Genomic DNA, 21,445 nt, shown 5'->3' with positions numbered 1-21,445 from the left:
CTCATGTTCTAAGTTAGACTATAGACCAGGGGTTCCCAAACTTTTTAGCTCGAGACCTAGCCTAGCCATGGTTCACATGACGCTTGTATTGACAGTCATGTTTCAGGGCTAGACCTAGCCATGGTTCACATGACGCTCGTCTGTATGACAGTCATGTTTCAGGGCTAGCTCGAGACCCAAAAGAGAAATTGTATGTCTCCCCGGGACCCATACAATTTCTCTTTTTCACTATTTCTCTATAGTGAAAATAGCAGATCTACAAGCTCCCAACACATTGCTATTTTCAAGTATTTCCCCCCTCTAATTCATGGATTTTTATGGAATTATTTTGAAAAACGTTTGAATTAGTTTTAACTTATGAAACATTGTGAAGTTTTGGGGAATTCTTTGAAAATATGTCGAAATAATAATAATACAAAACAGAATGTAGGGAACACAAAATAAAGGGGTATTTACTCGTGACCCATAAAAATTTGTCCGTGACCCCCATATATGGATCCCGACCCACTGTTTGGGAAACAGTGATATACAGAAGAAGATTGGTTTAGAGTCTTTTGAGTTGGCCTGTGAAGTAGCCTACTAGCCTAGGCTAGCCCTTTGAAGTTCACTAAATAAAAACGCCGTCCTGGCAGTGTTGTAAATTTACTCAACTAAAAAGTACAATTTTGTGGATTTTTTTTAACTTTACAGGAGTAGGCCTATTTACAGGCCTTTTCTGTACTTTTACTCCTAGGCCCTACTCCACTACATCTCATTCTCCCAGGCAAATATTGTACTTTTACTCCACTACAATTATTTGAAAACTTATACGTGGACATTTTTAATACAATTTATACATTTGAAAACTTGTGGTAGGCTACGTTAAGTATATTTTGATACCAATACTTTTGTACCTTTACTCAAGTACATTTTTAATTCTGGAAACACCGGGAAAAGAGACTCAACCACAGGGGTTCACAGCACCATAGGTTCACAAGCGTTGTTATTGCTGCTTATAAATTGGCCGCCAGATGGCGGCGTTCTACCATGCATGTCTCCTTTTACTTCTTATTCTTACTCATTGGAGAGGCAGTTGTGTAAGATAATGTGATCCCAGATATGCAAGACACCTTTAGCCTACTAATTTATGCATGGATCATTGGAAAAATGGCTCATTTGAAAAATTTAGTAAAATATGTGGACAAAAGTTATTTTTTTTACAGCTTTGAAGTTATTAGTTGAAAGTGCGTACTATGTGTGTATATATAAGTATATAAGAATACAAAGACATAATTCAAGACATGCAACCATTGACTGTGTATGCAGCGCTATGGTGGCGCATGTCTGGTGGTAGCCTCTATATTATACCAAAAGATAAATATGTATTTTTTACTGTCTGCACATTTTTGCATGTTATTGCACAAACATGTAAAACAAAGCACACATTATGATTTAAGGTATTTTTTAAATATAAATGCTACATCTTTGTTTAGTTTAATCAGGTATACTACAATAGCATAAAGTGTGCTTCCATTGTCATTTGGCTTGCTTGGCACATTGCTTGATTCCACAGTACAGTAGCTGCGCGCTGCTGCTGTTGCTCACCGACAAATTATGGGCTTGTAGATCGGTGATTTTCAGTGCGCAACAGCAACTAAGTGTACAGTAAGCATTAGTTCCTGTATAGAACCAGACTAACACATGAGTTCATCCATTCAGTTTTTCTATGAGTATACGTACACCACTCCATTCTGAACTCAAGACACAGGCATCAAGTTTGCATTCTCTTTTATTAAGTCACGAGAGACTTCTTGCTCAAATGATTGACAATACATGAGTTCCCTCTCCCTTCCAATGAGAATAACAGACAACAGACTAATAGATGTAAACATCTGAATGTTGACAGAAAATAAACGTCACTTTAGCCTGTGATATTTAGTTATCACGCGGCATGGAAAAGGTGGAATAATTAACAGAGAGGGACAAAGACAGTATGTACAAAAGTGAATGTGTTTTGAATCAGATCATTAATAACAAAATGGCAAACATTTGGATCGCATTACCACACTACTGTGTGTCTTAAGCCGGAATTATGCTTCATCGCAAGACGGTGCTGCTCGCCGAAGATAACCAATTTGCTATCAATTATTGTCAGCAGCAATCAACGTTGTGTGACGTAGTATAAATTATGCTTAATTTATATCAGGCTATTAGGCTTTACAAGGCCATGTATCCAGAGTCTGGAGTGAATACAAAATGAAAAGCATGAATAAAACCATATAAACGCCAAAAATATATATAGGTGTATATATACTTTTTTCATTTTGAATACGCGCATAAGATAAAGGCTATCCGATCGCAGAGGGGGGACAAATGGTACATAAAGAGTTAAACCATAAGTCCAGAAGAGAAGAGACTAAAATAAATTCCACTGGTGAGATATTTCATCTTATAAATCAATAAGCAGCGTTACAGTTTATGGCTATTCTGCAGCCTGAAGGAAAACTTCTTTCCCCAACTCTGTATTACACTTGAAACATCATCATACATCATGTATTGAATGGCATAAAAGAAGAAAACAAAACAGAGTACACCCACTCCCTTCCCTGCTGTGGTGAAACCATTCACATTCGGCCTAATCAATGGGCATCCCCTTAAAGCCCTGTTATACTTAAAGGAGTAGTCATCCAAAAAAATACTTATCTTCTATCAATTACACACCCCATGAAGCATAGAATTCATGGAGATGTTTTTGTTTTTGTCGCATTCCTAAGCCAATAATTTGATTACCGGCAGAGACTCAATTGAGTCTCCTACCGAGTCTCCCACTGAGTCTCCTACTGAGCAGCCACCCGGTCATCGAATTATTGGCTTAGGAATGCGACAGAAACAAAACAATCTCCACAAATTCAAGGTTTCACAGGGTGTGTAATTGATAGAAAATGAGAAATGTTTTGGGTGAACTAAGTTGCGTACTGATGTTGCATGCCGAAAATAGTCGATCTACAAGATATCAACCGGTCGCTGCAACACGTTGTTTTCGGCACACCACACCGGTGTGCAACTAAGTATAAATCAGGCTTTAGGCTTTTTAGCCAAAACGATTACCGACCTGCGTCTATACTAGTGTCATATATGCTCTCTTTAAGTCTGAATTTACTCGAGAAACAACCAAGAGAACTAAGTCGTTAGCCAGCGACCTATTTGCGGCGCTAACCGACAGCTAACGGTGCCGTCTAAAGCTTACTGCCTTGGTCTCCCTGTTGCTCTGTGCCAACAGGTTCAGCAATATGGTCCAAATCCCGCCGGACGTTCCCCTACGGACAATCGTGACATGGTGACAGCGTGGACAAAGAGTTAAAACACGTTAAGCATGGTTCGCCTGCAGAGAACTAGCTTTTAATGGTGGGGACAGAAACTTGGCGCTCCTTCAGCGGCTCTCAGTCCCAGTTCTCCCAGTCCTCATCCAGCTGAAGAAGAAGAAAAGAGAAATGGTATGTGAATTTATGGTAGTCAGTTGTGTTTAATATTTATGTGAACGGCACAAAAACTTAATTCAGGTAAAGCCTAATTTAGACATTTATTTATTGATTATACTATGACAATGGCATTCTTCTTCAGGTCAATCAATATCCAATGTGGATAGAAACATTGTCATGTGATCAATAAAGAAATCTAAATGAGGCTGTATACATCCGCAAGCTGGTTCTACTTCCAAATCATGTTCTGCACTTTAAACTCAGCTCCGCATGTGTACGGTAGTTATAATGTGAACCATCGTAGGACCCACCTCTCCGGAAGCTTCTACTTTAGAGAGTGCCATTTGGACCTCTTCTTCTGTCATATCCAGATCAAAGTCTTTCTCCCAGTCTTCACTCACATCAGTACTGGAACCTGGAGGGGGTTACAGAAGAGGACAAGATAAGACCACCCACCTGAACTGTGACCTCGGGACGGATCTGTTTAACATTCTGATTGTTGACAACATGCCTAAACCTGATGTTTTGGGATTCAGTCTCTCGATAGACAAAAATAAGATATTGATCAAGTCAACTGAAAAATTTGAAAAAAGTGCAAGATAGTCAGAGTAAGTGACATGAACCCTAGTCAACCAACAGCATGGTAAAATTCAAGTAAATAGAGTGCTACCCTGTGCAATAAGAATGTAACTTTATATACTATTCACTATACACACACTGGAATCAAACCAGGGACAAAACCATGATCAAACCAGTCCACATGGCTGATGCGCCCGCCCAAATCACCCACTGGTGCCCTGCATCGTACCTTTCTTTCCGTTGTTGGAGGGTGTAGACTTCCCGCTGTCAGAGTTGAGTTCGAACACTCTCAGGTCCTGTGGCCCGCCTTCATCAGGTCTGGGAGTGGGGACGGGGACATTTGAAGCAGCCGACACCCCACCAACGGCAACCTCCAGCTGGGCCGCCGTTTCTACTTGAGCCTCAGGACCTTTTGCAGGCCTCTGGTGGTCCCGTGCCTTGTCGGTCGTGTCCTCCAGGCTGGCTTCTGTCATTTTCTCGTCCAGCTCGGTGACCATCACGGGCCCTGGCAGAAGCTCCACCTGCGTCGGCAGACTGACGCTGTCGCTACTGACCGAGAGCGCGCCGTCTCCGCTTGGAGACAGCACGGGGCTCAGCGTTGTCACCGTCGTGGGAAATCTGGAGGTCGGAGACAGCAGGGCAGCGGTGTCGTCCAGCGGAGGCGTGAAGTCGAGACGGGATGGAGACGTGGCTCCCAGGAAGTCATCTGAAGTAAACGGTGGTACGACAGAGAGTTGTTATACTGGTATTAACAGGCTTTTTTCACGATTTATAAAAAATAGTAGATCTACAAGCTCGTAGCGTGGCACTTGATGCCGCGCTACAAGCTTGTATATCTGCTATTTTTGAATAGCCAAAGAAGCCTACCCTCATCTTCCTCCTCCCAGCCCAGGGTTTCCGTATGAGCGGTCTGCTCTGCTCGCTGCTTCAGGGCCACTCTCCGTGCCTCCTCCTGGTGGGCAGATTGAACACAAAACAACTCATTGTAGTGGTAAAAAAACTTTAAAAAAATACACCCTGGCACTGGCATCTACAGGTTGAGACTTTAAATTAGGTAGCACTGTTGGACACAACCCCAAGAAATTGTAGCTGTTTTAACCATCGACATCTCAGAGGAAAAAAAAAATAAAACATATTACACGATTAAGCTGGGGCCACTGGGCTCTGGTTATCAGAAGTAGCTATGTGACAACGGAAGTCAGTGTTTCTAAGAAGAGTGATTGCGTTACAATTTGGGCATTTAGCAGACGCTCTCAATCCAGAATGAGGTAATGCATCAAATGCATAGAAATGGTAATCTAGGATAAAAAGTAAACCAAGAACCTATCATAAGTCTAAAAAAAATAATATAAAAAAAAAAATCTGTACATTGAAACTCTAAAAAACAATTAAGCTATCTAAATTACATTTTAACCTTTTGAATAAGCCTGCAAGGTCGTCAAGGGCAAGTGCTACGGGCTAAGGTGGAGTTTGAAGAGGTGAGTCTTCAGATTACGGCGGAAGATTGGGAGTCACGGTTCTAACTGCAATGGGGAGTTTGTTCCACAGTATGGCAGCCAGAAGGGAGTGTTCATTTGGAGTTAAAACAGGATGATCAAGTTACTGCTTATATTGAAAGTACTGTAACTATTAGCATAACTAAAGTCTAGTCTTGTGGAAACTGAGAAGTGGATGTGAGACACCAGCCTGCAGGCTAAAAAGAAACCAGGTGTTCTGGTTTGTAACTCCAGGAACAGTGAGGTTGCATCATGATTGGGGTCAATTTCATATATAGCACATGTCAGACAATGTAGATATTCAATGTGCTTCACAAAACAATGAAGAATACAAATATATACAAACACACAGTAATCTTTCCCCTGCACATCGCACACCCAATAACATCCATCCACACATGATGAGCATTTGTGAGCAGTGCAACCTCACTGAAAGTTTCAAACGGTAGAGGTTGAAAAGGCTTTGTGACTGTGGGTGAAGCACCTCTTTAACATTATCTGCTGCTTATTTTCTTATGTTGATCTTCTGGTGGCATTCAAACTCTTTCACAACAACTAAACAAATGCTGCCTAACTAAGCTCTTAATTGGGCAGCGCAACGCACTACTTGAGAACTCTCAAAAGGTAAAAAAAAATGTGTACCTGCTCCAACTGAAAGCATTTGTAGAAATACCTCTGCCAGAATTCTGAATGAGCTACAGCTGCTGGTACCTGTGTGTGAAACGTAACAGAGAACATTATCAGTTCCAAAACTAACTGAGGTCTTCCATTCATGTGTACAACTTGGCAACAGCTTGTACCATTTTAGTGTACAGGGCTCGTATTGAGGGACTGTTGACCAGAAGCTCTGATACTTCTCCTTTCTTCTCCTCCAAGCTGAAGCTGGACAGCCAGTTGTCAAACTGCTCCGGGGGACCTGGAGACAAACGACTCCAGATGAAAACACAAGCGCGGCACAGAAGAGTATATGGGGAAACTTGTGGTAAGCCTCAGCTTTATATTTAGCCTCTACATTTTGCATCTTTTGTCTTCCAGCAGATGGTTTTCTTTAACTAAATACAGAGTGGTGTCAGGGACTCAAGCATGCATATGCATTTGAGGAAAAGCTCAAAAAGCTTTCATAGCTATGAATGGAATATGAAATATTGCAGCAATGCTTTTCTCTAAGGTAAGACTTAAATACATGGGATGTTTGCATGTAACGCCGAGGAAAACCATCTACCATTTCCGTAGAGTCACAAGTTAGTTCTCTGTGATGTGTCTCTTACCGTCAGGCTCATTGCAGTATGTAGCAGGGTCGGCCTGTAGACTGTACAGACGAGCCTGGGGGGGAAGCATATGATTTGCTGTGGTTATCTGTCTGAGATTCATGTGATCACATTTAACAGCTCCACGGCTACTCCGTTGCTCTTAGCATTTGTTACTGAGTGTACCGTACTTTGGTTCAACACTGTGGATTGGTTTGATACAAATGTTCTGTCCGGAATTAAACCAATGTTGGATGCTTTCAAAGAGCTTTTCTTATGTCAAAATCATTCAAGGTCACATTTTGTTTGTTTGACATCTAAACGTGGCTTTAGCTGTTAAACTTATCCTTTCCTTCACGAAAAGGGAAGAATGAGAAACAACCGCAGAAACACAAGAATGTGAACACAGATTTTGTTGAGACTTTCCACTCGGTACATATTACAATATACACTTCTCTAAACTCAAAGTTAATAGTCCATATTACAGATAGGATTTCCCCGGCCAAGTCATACAAAATACTAAGAATAATGCCAAAAATGGTGCCCAATTCCTCCCTGCTTGGCACGTGACATACTAGCATCACGTCCAGGAGATGGGCTTCTGAACATGGCTCGGGGAAAACCTGATTCTACGTGCTTCAGATAAGACTGATGCCCACCTTGGTGCTGTCGTAGATCTCTGTGGTGCCCGCCGGAGTTGCCACCAGCGTGATGACATCACAGTCTATGGTTTTATCAGGGGGCGGGGCGAGCGTGTCCGTAATCACCCCTAGGAAACTGGAAAGGCCCTTCTTCACCTTCTCTGTGGTTTCTGAGGAACCCTCCACCTGAATACGTTGTACAATGACATGCAGAAGATTAGAAATCACCAGCTACTCAATTACATGGATTAAAGCAAAAATAAAACTCACAACTAAAAATGTTTGTATGACCAAGTCCTAGTGTGCGATTTGTACTACTTTGTAATACTGCCAACCAGGTGAAGAACTCACAGACGGAGGATTTAACCTTTTCTTTTACACAAAAGTATGAAATATCCAAGACTATTAAGATTTTATGGAAAATGCTTCTGAACATATTGCTAGTTGTGACCACCAGAAATGCTTAAAATAATAACCGAAAACAGCCCGTCTACAAGCTATAGGCTGTTTTCGCTGCAAACACACTTCCATAGAAGACATGCTGGCTTCTATGGAATCCAATGGTGGCGACTGAGAACTTGAATCCATGCAATTAGCCTTATTTCTAATGATTACTACATACTTATCATTCTGTAATCCATTAAAACCGGGAACGCATCTGTGTAACCACTTTAACCATTATTTTATACTTTGCTATTCAAAAATAGCAGATATACAAGCTCATAGAGCAGCACCGAGTGCAGCACTATGTCTATAGCTTGTAGATCTGCAAATGTTTTTTTAATCGTGAAAATGTGTGTAAATCTTTGAATATATATATATTGAATATCTTTTTTTTTAAGCGAACATTTGTAACTCAAATCTTTGCTTCTGGGGGATCCCTAGAACATATTTTGAGATGGGGGGTCCGCAGCCAAATACATATAATTTTGGGTGGTCCTTGACATGAAAAAGTTTGAGAACCACTCATGATAGCAACATAAGTGTTTTCAAGAAAACTGTTAGGATTTAGAAGATTTTGATTTTGTAGAATCCCCAGAAGCAAAGATTTGAGTTACAAATGTTCGCTTAAAAATCATGATTCTTCAAAAAATAGCCAAAGTATAAGATAATGGTTAAAGTGGTTAAAAAGTACAGATGCTTTCATGGTCTTAATGGGTTAAAAACCATTAGGAGACAACTTGCTCCTTCCATACTTCTACAGGGAATAAACAGCTTGTTGAAACAAAGATTGTTTTAGAACAGTGCCTCAGATTAAAGTTGTAAATTACCGTTTGTGCCAGGAGACTCTGCCAGCTAGTGCACAGACCATGTGCTCCTAGTGAGCACAAGGACCCGGAATCGAATCCGACCCTCGTCTTGTTGTCTCTCCTCTCTCTCTGTCCTTGGTTCTCTGTCTCACTACCCTGACCTATCTGAAATAAAGCATACAACAAAAAAAAAATAAGTCGTAAAATTACCGCAAGTTTGTTTCTGACGGCGCTGGCTGTAGCCACGATGGAGCAAGCGGTATCATGTTGTACCACATTGCTGAACTCGGTCAGGTCTCGCTTTATGAATTCAAAGGCCTCAGATGACTGGGAAAGAAGGTGCACATTGATGACAGAAGACAGTTGGTTGGTTAATGTTGTTATGTATTCAGTACAGTGGCATCGAGAATATTCTATGTATGTTGGCTTGTTAAAAAGATTAGGTTGTTACAGACTTTGAGAAAAACATTGGTAGCCGTATTAATGGGGCGCTTACCTTGTCTTTGACGACCTGAAAGCTTTGCTGAAGCCAGCCGCCCCACCAGCCTTCTCTAAAATTGGAAGAGAATTAAATATTCCAGTATTATTCCAACTGTGAAACAAGCTCTCACTTAAAACACATAACAGAATGCTAGACCAGTGTTCCAGTGAAGTTTCCAATGAAAAGACCCAACTGCTGCTTAGTTTATAAGTCTGCCAACGTAAATAAAAACATGTTAAGGACCCCCATCTGAAAATATTTTGTCTGGGATTTACATGCAAGGTCTGTGTTGCATTGTTTCAAATAGTCCATTTTTTTCCTTCTTTTGAAAATGGCAGATCTACAAGCTCACAATGCTTGACGCATTGTGAGCTTGTAGTAGATCAGCTATTTTCTGATCTACTTTTTATTTTTAAGAGCCGATGTATGTATATAAATGTTAAAGTGCTTAAACTATATTTCTGAAGCAATATTTTTTTTATTCTGGGGACCCTCCCCCACGGACCCCTGGGGGTCCCCGGACCTCATGGTGCTGGAACCAGTTAATTTATTTATTATCCCCGCTGGTGGCTTCGATGAGTTATTAAGTTGACATAAGTGTGAGTTCTCCACCAAATTTTTAATGTCCTTTTCTTTCTGTGCTGCAGCCTAGCTTCATTTTATGAACCTTCAAGACTGTATTCATTACAGTACATGTCATGTACGCGAGTAGGCCTAAGTTTATTTGGTTGTTTCGGCTTCTCGACTTTGTAGCAACAAATTAAATAAAGTATCAAGATAAAAATAACTAAATGTAGCCGCAAGCAACTTAGATACTATAATGCTATCTGCTCTGCACCCTTGACAGCCCATTCATCCAACAGAAAGGTCTTATTTGATTGTATTAAACAACGTTAAACTCACCAATAATTATGCTGTACGGAAAGCTTGGGTTATCCTCTTTGGATCTGTCAAGTTTTTGTTTCATAACAATAGCCTATAGACATGTTATGACCTACTTTCTTACAATAAATTCCGTGCAGTGATTAAGTGTTTGAATTTGGAACATAAAGCAAGAGGCAGCAGGCGCTTCCAAACTCAAACACACAGAAAAAAATAATCGCTGCACTGAATTTATTGACAGAAAGCAGCTCTTTATAACATGACAACGGTGGATCTTTATGAAACTTGACAGAGAGACCCAAGAGGATAATCCAAGCTATCCGGTATGGTGCAACATTGGAGAGTTTAAAAAGTTTAATACAATCAGATAGGACTTTTCTGTTGGATGAATGGGCTGTTAATGGCTGTTATTGCAACTTGCAATGCCGATAGCAGTTGTATAATATTTATGTAACTAATGTAAATGAATGCAATTTAATCTGTTTTTATATTGATATTGATAACTGTAATGTGAATTAATGCAATTTAATGTTGTAGTTGTTTTCTTAATGTGTTTTGTAATATGTTTTTGTGTGGACCCCAGTAAGACTAGCTGATTGCCACGGCATCAGCTAATGGGGGATCCTTTTCGAATAAACAAATAACATTATATCATCTAAGTTGCTCGAGGCTAAATACATACACATATAAAATAATCATGTATTTTATTCATGTATGTGAACAGGTCTCAGTTTTAAAATACTATTCATTCATCTCAATGGGACGTTATGCCTGTATAACAAACGAGTAATGACATGTCTGTCATCTTGTTCAGTTGTTGTTGACAAAGCAAATACCAGACGTCAACTACTGCCTAGCATGATGCTAAGTTGGCTGAACATGTCTTATTAATAATACCTAAATGCCATCAGTGTCAGACACGTTTAGGTCGGGTGCGGTTGAACGTCAGATATTAATCATTCTCCACACATTGTTGTTATTATTACAAGAAGGGGCTTTAGTTCTATTCTGTAAACGCGTCCAGACAGTGAATGGATGCTAAAGCTAACATGCTAAACGCAGCCAGCTGGTGCAGTGTTTTGGTCAGTGTTGCCAGATTCTGCGAAAGAAACAAGCAAAACCAGGTCTATGAAAAACGAGCCCAAAAGAAGCAACTACCACATGAGCACTTTAAACCTATACACGTCAGCTATTTGAAAATAGCAGATCTGTCGCGTTGTGAGCTTGTAGATGTGCTTTTTTCAAAAGAAGAAAAAAATCTTGCATGGGGAAAAAAGTTAAACATTTTGAATATATATATATATTATATATATTAACATTTTGGGATTGTTGTTGTCAGACAAATACACATTAATTTGGGGGGTTCTTGACATGAAAATGGTTGAGAAAATGGTCGAGGTCGATTGGTTTAAACAACTTGTTGTTATGATGTTTTGCATAATAGTGTATCTGTCTGTCATTAAATGTCTATGAATTGAGTACAAAGGACCCCCATGGAAACAAGCCATAGCCGTTATTGGGTTTTAAATCCTCTTAGCCGACCTTTCCTGTGCTTTATTTTTTGGCAAACTGCTAAAGTATTCAATCAATCAATTAGGAAAAAAGCCCAAATAAACAACTACACCAGAAACGATCCCAAATAAGCAACTACACTAGAAACAAGCCCAAATAAGCAACTACCCTTTTAGAAACGAGCCCAAAACCACAACCAGTCAACCACCAATATTTACAAGCAACTTTACAGAAAAACAAACCCAACGTCGCTTATAATAAGCGGATATGGCAACACTAGTTTTGGTAAACAAACTGAACACTTCCTGAGATGATTTGCAGATCTTTGTACGTAACATCGTTGACACAACGACAATAACAGCCCGGATAACCGACGCTGCGACCACATAGCGGACAGCAGGCAGCCTTACATCGTCGTATAACATCGTAACTAAAGCGTTAAATATGAAAAACATCAAACTATTTGTGCGACTTCGCTCTCACCCTTCAGCCATCTTCACACGATGACATCATCAATATTTACTTCTTCTTCTTCTGTAGGGGTTTAAGGGTGGACTAGGAGCGTTTTGCGCACTGCTGCCGCTCTGCTGCTGGCTGGAGCATTGCTTCATGGATCGAATCATATATTATTAGCCTACCAGGACTGGCAGTGATCATAGCTTGAAAGATTCCATCCAAAATGAATATCCAGCTAGGTATAATTTTACATGTAAAAAATGATGATATATACATATATATATATATAATATATCCATATTTAAAAAACTTCAGTGTATCTGTTATTTTTTACTTATTTAGTTTTATGCATTCTAATGTCATTGTAAAAGGCGCCATTCCCACTGAGCACTATAACTATATCTTTCATCATTGTATATTTCTTTATAGTAGTTATGAACTCTGCCATCCACTTTACTTGGAACGATTTTTAAAACTACATTTTTATAGTTATAGTGCTCAGTGTGAATGGCCCTTAAAGGGCAAGACAACTTTGGTAGAGGTTTGGGTTGAGTAGTCACCTTGCCATGATGTAACTCCAAAGTTGGACAAGAAATCAACAATAATTGCTCCATTGATTAGAAATTGATCATTCAAAATATGCTCCTTATTGACTTACATTGTACGGCAAAACATCTCTCAAAGTTACTCTTTTAGCCAACTGATGCCAACTTCCTGTTGATTTTACTATTTGAAGATCCGGATCCGGATCCACAGATCCAGTGCGGGTTTTCTTCCTAATAAAAATGGCCAAAATCAACAGGAACTGGTTTTGCAAACAGTAGTGGGTTTGTTGATGCATCTGAATCAACTTTGTTTACGTTCATTTACATGCTAAAAGAGTGACTTTGAGAGCTGTTTTACCGTACAATGTAAGTCAATGAGGAGCATATTTAGAATGATCATGATCATTTCATGTCCACCTTTGGAGTTACACCATGGCAAGGTAACAACAACACAACCCAAACCTCTACCAAAGTGGTCTTGCCCTTTAACTGTGTTTCCTTTGCTTCATGCAGCACATTGAATTGCGTTGTTTGTTTAAATTTGCTATACAAATACAATTGCTGTGCCCTCAGCGTATGACAGTGTATCTTTGCAAAGGTAGCAAAGAAACAAGCTCGCAACTTGTGATCGGCTATTTTCTGAAATGTTTGGATATATAAATGTATATATATTTATTATATATTTAGCTCCATCTTCATGCCCTGTGCAGACTGAAGGCAAACCAAGCAGGTTACCACAAAGGTATACATATACCGTAGGTATACAAGCTTAATATCTAAAATGTATTCAGCCTTTAATTCCATCTGCATGGATATGAAATTGACATGTATCCAAATTAAACCTACTGTGTGTTACTGCTTTTATCAGCGTCTAGCAGTTCCCATCTGAATCACTGCAGACTGTAGACCCCAATGACTGGTTGTATAATTCTGTGGGCGTACCTGTGTGTGAATGCCTATGAATTATGTGCTGACCCCTCCCATCTGTGCCCTGTCATTGTCCACATTTTGGGCGAAGGGAAGCAAGTGTAAAATGAAAAAAAGAAAAAGGTCAGACAACAAGCTTCTGGATGAGTGTCCTCACTTAATTGAAGTTCCCCTGTATCCAGACGCTGCACAATGTGTGCGTATGTTCTGCAATATGTCTGCTCTGTCCAGGCCCTCAATCCTTTTAATTGGGTCTTTCAGTCCCCTAATTAACTCTGTCGATGCACACTCTGCTGAGCCAAGATGAACACGCACCCCTCTATTGATTAGCATCAGAATCAGTTAACCTATCCATCTGTCAACGTTCAATGGGATGACCCATGGACTAATATTCAGGAGAGAATTTTGCGGACTGTTTGCACAGTTTAGTGCCTTTCTTTGGTTTTTGTGCTTGAATCTCTGATGTCAGGTCAGCTGAACAGTTTGTAATAACATATTTGAGTCCTGGTTTTGTCTGAGGGGGATATACTGTATAGTCTGAAAAAGGGATGTTGTAGAAACACAAGCTTCCTATGTTGTCCTATGCTAACCCTAACCCATCAAACTACGGTATCAATTATACATTTATTATAAATTATGCTTATGCATAAAAACTTTCTTTGTTTTTATGCGTTTTTGTTTGCTTCTGAATACTAGGAAAACTATAATACATTCCACAAGCATTTTAGGGCAGCTATTCCCCTCTATATAATCACGTATCTTGTGTCTCAATGTCATTTTTACAATTTATTATGAAGAACACTACAGTCCTAACCACTTTAAGCCTAGCGCCCCTATTTTGGGCATGTCACTATAGGCAAAATGTGGGTAAAAGAAATCCCACATTTTATAGTGAAACTTGCTGCAAAAAAAAAGGGACGAGACCAAGGCACTCTTGTGGAAAAAATGTAAAGCCTTTAATAGTCTATTAGTCTGGCTAATGCATAGCAAGAATAAAAGTGAAAATTGCTGGTTTACGAGCTCACAACACAACAATGCGTTGTATTCAACAAATAGAATAAAGTATATAGGGCTTAAGTGGTTAAAGCCAGTGCTGCCATTGCTGTTAAGCATATGTTGTTCACAGAGGCACTGTCCAGTGTCCATATTGTATGATTTAAGATTCATATCCATTACCCCCCCACACACACAAACACACACACCACACCCAGACATTCACACACCCTCTGCCTGCCACGCCACACTGTGGGTTAACACCATCTGGTGTCGATCAGGAAACACCAGCTTTGCACAAGTCAATGTCCCTAATTATCCACCTAGAGCAAAGGGAGACAGATCCCCCACTAATCCCCACAATGTGTTCTGCTTCCCATTCCCACCTGTGCCCAAATAAAAGGGGGGAAACCTTGTGGGAGGACCCCGGGTCTCAGTGACGGGGGGGGGGGGGGGGGGGACCGGGTACCAGGTGACGCAGCAGCACTGGTTCCCCACGACAGAAGCTCCGTTGCCTGGCCTGGCCTGGGCTGGCAGCTGCCTCCCCCCACTGGGACATCCCACAGCTGACAGTCCCCCAGCAGTGACAGGGGCCCTTTACAGTTTCAATAGCCTCATAAATTAGAGCTAACCGCCTTTGTGGCGAGCGGAGTGTCAGGGCTTCTGGCCCGACAGCGCTTGTTACCATGATGAAATGTAGATTGAATGGAGGAGGTCTGTGTTCCAGGCACGAGAGCTTGGCCTCCCTCGGCCTTTGTGTCCTATTGTCCTCCACCTATTGAGGGCTCACAGGAGGAGGAGGAGGAAGGGGTGGGAGGGAGGCAGGAGCCAAAGGAGTTACATCTCTTAATTTCTCCCCTCCTCATCTCCAGCTCATCTGTCAGCCCGTGGGAGGAAAAAGCATGTATTTTACACGCTTGATTTGTTGCTAAGTGAGGGCCAGCCATTGTTTTGCTGTTTGACTAAACTACGCTCATGGCAGTCAACTTCCATAATGACTGTGCTTGCAGTTTATTTAATTGATCATTGTTTACACCTATCAAATTATAATGTTTTTATTGGAACGCTTGGTGTTCAATATAAGTGCAACAACTTATGAGTGCAATTTTTAGTGACCATGATATGTTTGATACTTTTGTTTGAACCCATTTCTTTTCTCTCACACAAATCTAATCTTGTATATACGGCTCTAACCGGAGGCCTATTGAGATTGTCCATGCATTAACCATATCCATTTCACATTCGCTCTAATACCAATACAGCCATATTTTTATTGGACAGGGACAAATGCCCTGGGCCAAGAAAAAGATGAGAGGAGGACCGTGGCTCTGTCCCCTCTCTCTCGTCTGTGTCAGACAAAAGTGACGCGCCTTGCCGGCGCCTGTGTCATCCTTTCATCTCCTACACCCTGTTGAGGTGAAGATGGATGGTCCCTCGAGCTCTCAAACGCCACATGTGCAAGTGCATTGTCTGGCCCTTCTGTTCCTCTTTGAGAGGAAGGACTCTCCAAAGTGGGTTAGCAACCAATACCCCTCTCTCCTAAATACCCTCCTCCTCCTCCTTTCCTCCCTCCCTCCATCTATCCCTCCACCTACCTCCTCTACTCTCTTCCATACGCCAATACACCCCACTGGGTCTAGCCAAGGGAGTCTAGCCTCCACTATTTCAATAGCTATACCTCTCTCCTACTTAAGCATAATTTATAATAAATGTATAATTGATACCGTAGTTTGATGGTGTCACTTGCCAAAAATAACAGATCGCACCGCGGCACGTTGTTAGCTTGTTAAGATATGTTCTTTTTGGCAAATACTCCCTTCACACAATGTGAGTATAAAAAAAGTTCTTACTTGTAACAAATTAATTTGAAAACTATACCCCAACTCACAAATCATTTTGAAAATTATGTTTGAAAAAAGTTTTTTTTTTAACCCAGAGAAAGAAAGAACAGAAACAAAATATTCATTATAACAAAATTTAATTTAGGAAAATAGAAAACCTGCACAATAGGACACAACGGTTCCTCATTTTAGACACCGTTTCACCACAACAGATATCTGATAAATTAGAAGCAACAATCTTTATCCCGATAAAGCCCCAGTGCATTTTAAAATGTTCAGTGTTATAAAAGCAAAAAAAAGATTAATTATCAAAAATAGCAGCGGTTTACATGATAAAAAACATACAATATATACAGTATCTACAGGCCCTGGCTCCTGCCAGAGTTTGATCAGTTCATTTAAGTCTTCTTGGACCCTCTGCGTCCCATTTGTACACTCTCAGAGACATCCAGCTCTCTGCTGTTCAAAGAGTCTCCTGCTCACCTGTGCAGGGTGGCTGTGGTCGCGGGCAGAGGCTGGCACAGGGCGCAGGGACAGGGCATGCCAGGGAAGTGCCTGTAGGAACCGCTCAAGTGGAGCGGGTCCTTCAGGAGGCCGTGGGCGTGGACCGGAGCGTGGAACCCGAGGAAGCCGGCCGACGGGGGCGAGTGGGGGGCCGGAACCGAGGGGTGCTGCAGAGAGGACGCCGTGCTGCCCACCAGGGAGTGGAGGGAATGGGCCAGAGGATGCAGCGAGATGTGCGGTGCGGGAGGAGCGGGGCCCATGCGGGGGTGGGTCGCCGCCGACCGGCTCTGGGCCGCGGCGCTGCCTCCGTACACGTCCCCCACCAGCTTCTTCATCTCGTCAAGGGAGGTGGACAGCATGAGGATGTAGTTGCGGGCCAGCAGCAGGGTGGAGATCTTGGATAGCTTGCGGACGGAGGGCCCCTGGGCGTAGGGCATGACCTCTCTCAGGCCGTCCATGGCCGTGTTCAGGTCGTGCATTCTCTTCCTCTCCCGACTGTTGACCTTCAGCCTCAGGTCTTGCCCCCCCTCCTCGGGATCGCCTCCGCTCTTCATCTTGCCACCTCCGACAGAGTGATGGCCTGGCTCCCTGCCTTGCTCGTGACAGTAGTTCTGGAACATCTTGTTGGCGAAGAACCCTCCGACGTGGTCGTCCACCACCAGGTCTGGAGACGAAGAGCGGCTGCCGTTGGAGCTAGCATCGGAATCCATCTTCATTCAGAAATATAAAGCACAAAAAAATACAACCCAAAATCTAAAATGGGATAAAAGTCGACGAGGTCTTGGTCTTCACGCTGTGGCTATGAATGCAGAAGGCCTCTGTCCCCTGAGGTTGATGTTCTCACACTCTCACTGGCGTCTGAGCTTGCTGGTGTTGTATCGGGTGATGAGACTGTCTCTAGGAGAGGTTCTGATTCAACTGTCACCCCCAACAGGCCTGCTGGGTGTATTTATACCCCCCAGGCCAACAAAGGAACAATAAGGCGCATAATGAGACACTTAGGGCCACAGCCAATTGCAGAAGGGACACACTTTCACCACTCCTCTCCCACCCCCACTCTACAACCCCCACCCTACCTCTCCACCCCCTCTAAAACTGTTCCACCCCTACACATTAACCAGGCAGGGGTGAATTAACATGTTAAGGAGCACACCCACGGGTTAAACAGGACTGTTTAAGGCCTTAAAATTGAAATTATCTGACTAATATCATGTTGATCTTCCAAACATAGAAGTTATTTTCATGTTAGAATTAGTAATATGATCCTCATATGGAAGATATATTATGGAAGATATAGATGTATGTAGAGAGATTTAATTGATGTCCGTTTATCATACACACTTTTGCTCTTTAGTGAGGGAATACATCTTTATTTAGTATGAGGGGGGGGGATCTGAACCAGAATCTGTTTCTTATGAACAGGTTAAACACAATTGTATCTAGTCATTGAAATGTTTAATTGACAGTGAAAGCAACCACCTTTTGGATGGTTAGATGTGTAATTTTGGGTCTGAACTTATGACCATTTTTCACAATACCTAGATAAAAGGTGGCTTGCGGCCGGGCTTATTTACATACGGTATCCATGACACAGAGGAGAGAAAGGTATGAGGCACCCTCTGTGGTGCTTAGACATAGACAAGGACGCCGTTAATGACAGACTAGGTACAATTCAGCCAGCGGGTTTGAGACAAAGAGGTTAGATTCAATACGACTTTAACCCCCAAACAGTCTGCGAAATCACATCGCCACCGCTGGAAGGGGGTGAAGGTATTTTAAGAGATACCAAACAGTAGGAGCAGCATTGTATTAGACCTCATTCAACCATAAAGATCCCTAAATGGGGTCAGACCTATACCATGACCTTACTTCCATACCGTAGAATAGGGCATATTAGTTACTCTTTCAGTAACATAGCTTTGAAGGTTGGTTTTGCCATAAAAAAATATTATTATATGATTTGAGGCATTTGTAAGCTCCCACCATCATTTTAGAACACATCTGAGGTGATTGAGATTGATTGCAATGTCCTCTTGATGTGGAATGGGGCTGCAAGGCACGATACCAGACAGGCCTCACTGAAATTATTTGACGATAACATCTCATCTCATCTCTCTCATCTCGGATCAGAGCGCTTTTCCATTTGGTGACATAAAATCCTCCCTGGATTGATGTCCAGATGAATTTCTGTTGATCTAATCTTGCTGCTGAGATAGCAGGCTCTTTCTCTTCTCTTCTATTCTCTTCTCTTCACTATTATTCATCATTTATATTTTGTGTATTTTTTGGCTGCAACTTATACATATACCCTACCTCAGTAACCAGGGAAGATGTCATTTCAAATTCTAAATTGTACAGTATTGCAGGGTTTTTTGGCACATCTGTCAGATGACTTACATTGTCTACACTTTATGCACTTTACCCTATATTACTTATTGCTATTTAGCACTTTACTTGTATTATAACATTAATGACCCAATTGTATTTACCTTGTATATACAGTATGTTGGACACTCTTAGTACAGTGTGGTGGAGTCTCTGACACACCAACGTTTCACTGCACATACAGTACATGTATGAGCATGTGACTTGTGACGAATAAAGTATTTGAATCTTGTCTAGCCGGGATAGCATCTGTCCTTTAAGATTTCTTTGGCTATTCAAAAATAGCAGATATACAATCTCAAAGCGCGTCACAGAGGGCTGCGCTACAAGCTTGTAGATCTGCAATCTTTTTTTTTTAATCGTGAAAGATGTGTGTCTTCTCCACATCCCACTCTCTGTGGTGTCTCACTTGTCAGGAATGTCCTGATTGATTTCTGCCAAGCAAACCTCCAGTGAACAGAGCATTGCATGCTACAGAATATAATAATGTAGTGTTTGTGTCCCCCCATTTGGAATAAAAAGAAAAAGAAAGAAGGGTATAGATCAGTTTTGTGAACCCTGGATATGTGCTATCGATCCAATGCCTGTGTGAACAATAATGGCGCCAGTTTGCATTCATTTCAAATGAAAGTGCCTTCGGGAATGTGTTGTCTTTTCATCTCCTGGCAGATGATCTAAGGCTGTGTTTGCTTTTCACTGACTGGTACACAGTAGGACGTCCTAGTTGATATTTACCTAAACCCCAGCAGAGGCTCTGCAGCAGCAGCAGCCGTGGGTGTCTCGTCTTTGTGCAGGAGTTGATGATGTTGGTAGAAAGTGGTTTGGCCGTGGGAGTGTGTTTGCTGTGATCGCTGAGTATTTGTACCATGGTGCTTTGATGGACTCACATGAACTGTGGGGTCTCTACAGATGTCTGGCGAACTGCATCCCTACATGTGTGCCTCACACACACACACACACACACACACACACACACACACACACACACACACACACACACACACACACACACACACACACACACACACACACACACACACACACACACACACACACACACACACACACACACACACACATACACACACACATACATACATACATACATACATACATACATACACACACACATACTTACACACATACACACTACACACACACACACACACACACACACACACACACACACACACACACACACACACACGCAGACCTAACTAGGCCTGAGAATCAAGTGCCCCCCCCCACCCCGCCCCCCCCCCCCCCCCCCGTCACTTCTCCAGCAGGGGGCCCTGCCGGGTGTCTTGGCTCTGCCAACATTCAGTGATATTATAATTGGGAGAAGTTGAGGGCCGACTCCAGGTCTTTTATTGGGAGCATATGGATTCTCCCATCGTTAGGCTTCGGGCCAATGCAACTGCTGGACTTCCTGGCTTCTAATTGGGCCAGGTCCTAATTAACTGTGGTGGACACAATGGTCCTGATTTCGTTCTTGATACACTCTCAGACTCACCTTTTTCTTTTTCTTTTTTACGCATTTTTCTCCCCAATTTAGTTGCCAATTACTTACTCCCCACACACATTTGTGTGTTATCACTGCTGTTGTATCCTACTGGCTCACCTGCCAGTGAGGAGCCCCACCGAGAGGATGTAGATTTCACCCTCCATGCCCGGCTTCTCTCCCCCAAACACGGGCCACTCATATTTGTATAGACGCTTGACTTCTATTTGAGTGATATTTAAGTCGAGTAAAAGAACTTAAGTATAAAGGTCAAGTATATTACTAGAGTAGGATATTCTAGAATCTAGATAGATAGATAGATAGATAGATAGATAGATAGATAGATAGATTGATATTAGTCTGGCAGCAATCATCAGACAAATGCAACTACATTACCAACCACCACATCAGCACCAAATACCTAGATGTCAATAATGTGACGATATTGTGGAGATGACAATTGGTACAAAATATTAACACAATTACATATTTCATAATCATAAGTAGTGCCTATACGTATTAACTTGGTGGGTAAAGGCAAATAACAGTTTGGTAATGACATTTATGACTAATAATAATTTCACTTCTAGTCTCATATTACAATATCAATGTAATATAATATTGATGCCCCTGATGCCCAGCCCTGCACTTCTGCCTGATAGTAACAGCTTTTATACATTAATTATGGGATGTGATTGTGATCTATATCTAATTGCCTGCCCCTTTCCTCAACGCTCAGAACTCACA

At 41.7% G+C, this 21,445-nt stretch overlaps 2 protein-coding genes across 3 annotated transcripts; both read right to left on the bottom strand.

The window, feature by feature from the left end:
* Positions 1-1,752: 1,752 nt before the first annotated feature.
* On the bottom strand, positions 1,753-12,054 carry bsdc1 (BSD domain containing 1). Of its 2 annotated transcripts, none has more exons than XM_084045561.1 (11): positions 12,030-12,054; positions 9,168-9,222; positions 8,882-8,998; positions 7,440-7,607; positions 6,802-6,856; positions 6,334-6,449; positions 6,176-6,244; positions 4,905-4,989; positions 4,267-4,743; positions 3,770-3,873; positions 1,753-3,449 (listed from the first exon to the last, which is right to left on the bottom strand). In XM_084045561.1, the coding sequence occupies exons 1-11, from the start codon at positions 12,038-12,040 to the stop codon at positions 3,420-3,422; spliced, it is 1,287 nt and encodes a 428-aa protein (XP_083901687.1). In that variant the 5' UTR covers positions 12,041-12,054; the 3' UTR covers positions 1,753-3,419. The 2 variants fall into 2 exon arrangements, with proteins under 2 accessions (XP_083901687.1, XP_083901686.1); XM_084045560.1 differs by lacking the exon at positions 8,882-8,998 and adding an exon at positions 8,693-8,836 and having other exon boundaries at positions 12,030-12,049.
* A 4,733-nt stretch (positions 12,055-16,787) lies between these two features.
* Positions 16,788-17,522, bottom strand: olig4 (oligodendrocyte transcription factor 4; the record flags this gene model as incomplete). The annotated part of the gene is made up of 1 exon (XM_084044638.1): positions 16,788-17,522. The coding sequence occupies one exon, from the start codon at positions 17,520-17,522 to the stop codon at positions 16,788-16,790; it is 735 nt and encodes a 244-aa protein (XP_083900764.1).
* Between the last annotated feature and the right edge of the window lie 3,923 nt (positions 17,523-21,445).

This window comes from Gymnoscopelus microlampas (genome assembly GCF_963454915.1).
Source record: "Gymnoscopelus microlampas genome assembly, chromosome: 20".
Taxonomy (NCBI): Eukaryota; Metazoa; Chordata; class Actinopteri; order Myctophiformes; family Myctophidae; genus Gymnoscopelus; species Gymnoscopelus microlampas.
Note: the sequence above shows the minus strand (reverse complement) of the source record. Positions and strands in the feature narration are given on the sequence as shown.

Coding starts and splice junctions, on each gene's coding strand:
- bsdc1 (XM_084045560.1), bottom strand. Junction 6,857..7,439: donor AGATCTACGACAGCACCAAG/GTGGGCATCAGT, acceptor CTTCCCCCCCAG/GCTCGTCTGTACAGTCTACA. Junction 4,744..4,904: donor CTGGGAGGAGGAAGATGAGG/GTAGGCTTCTTT, acceptor CGTTTACTTCAG/ATGACTTCCTGGGAGCCACG.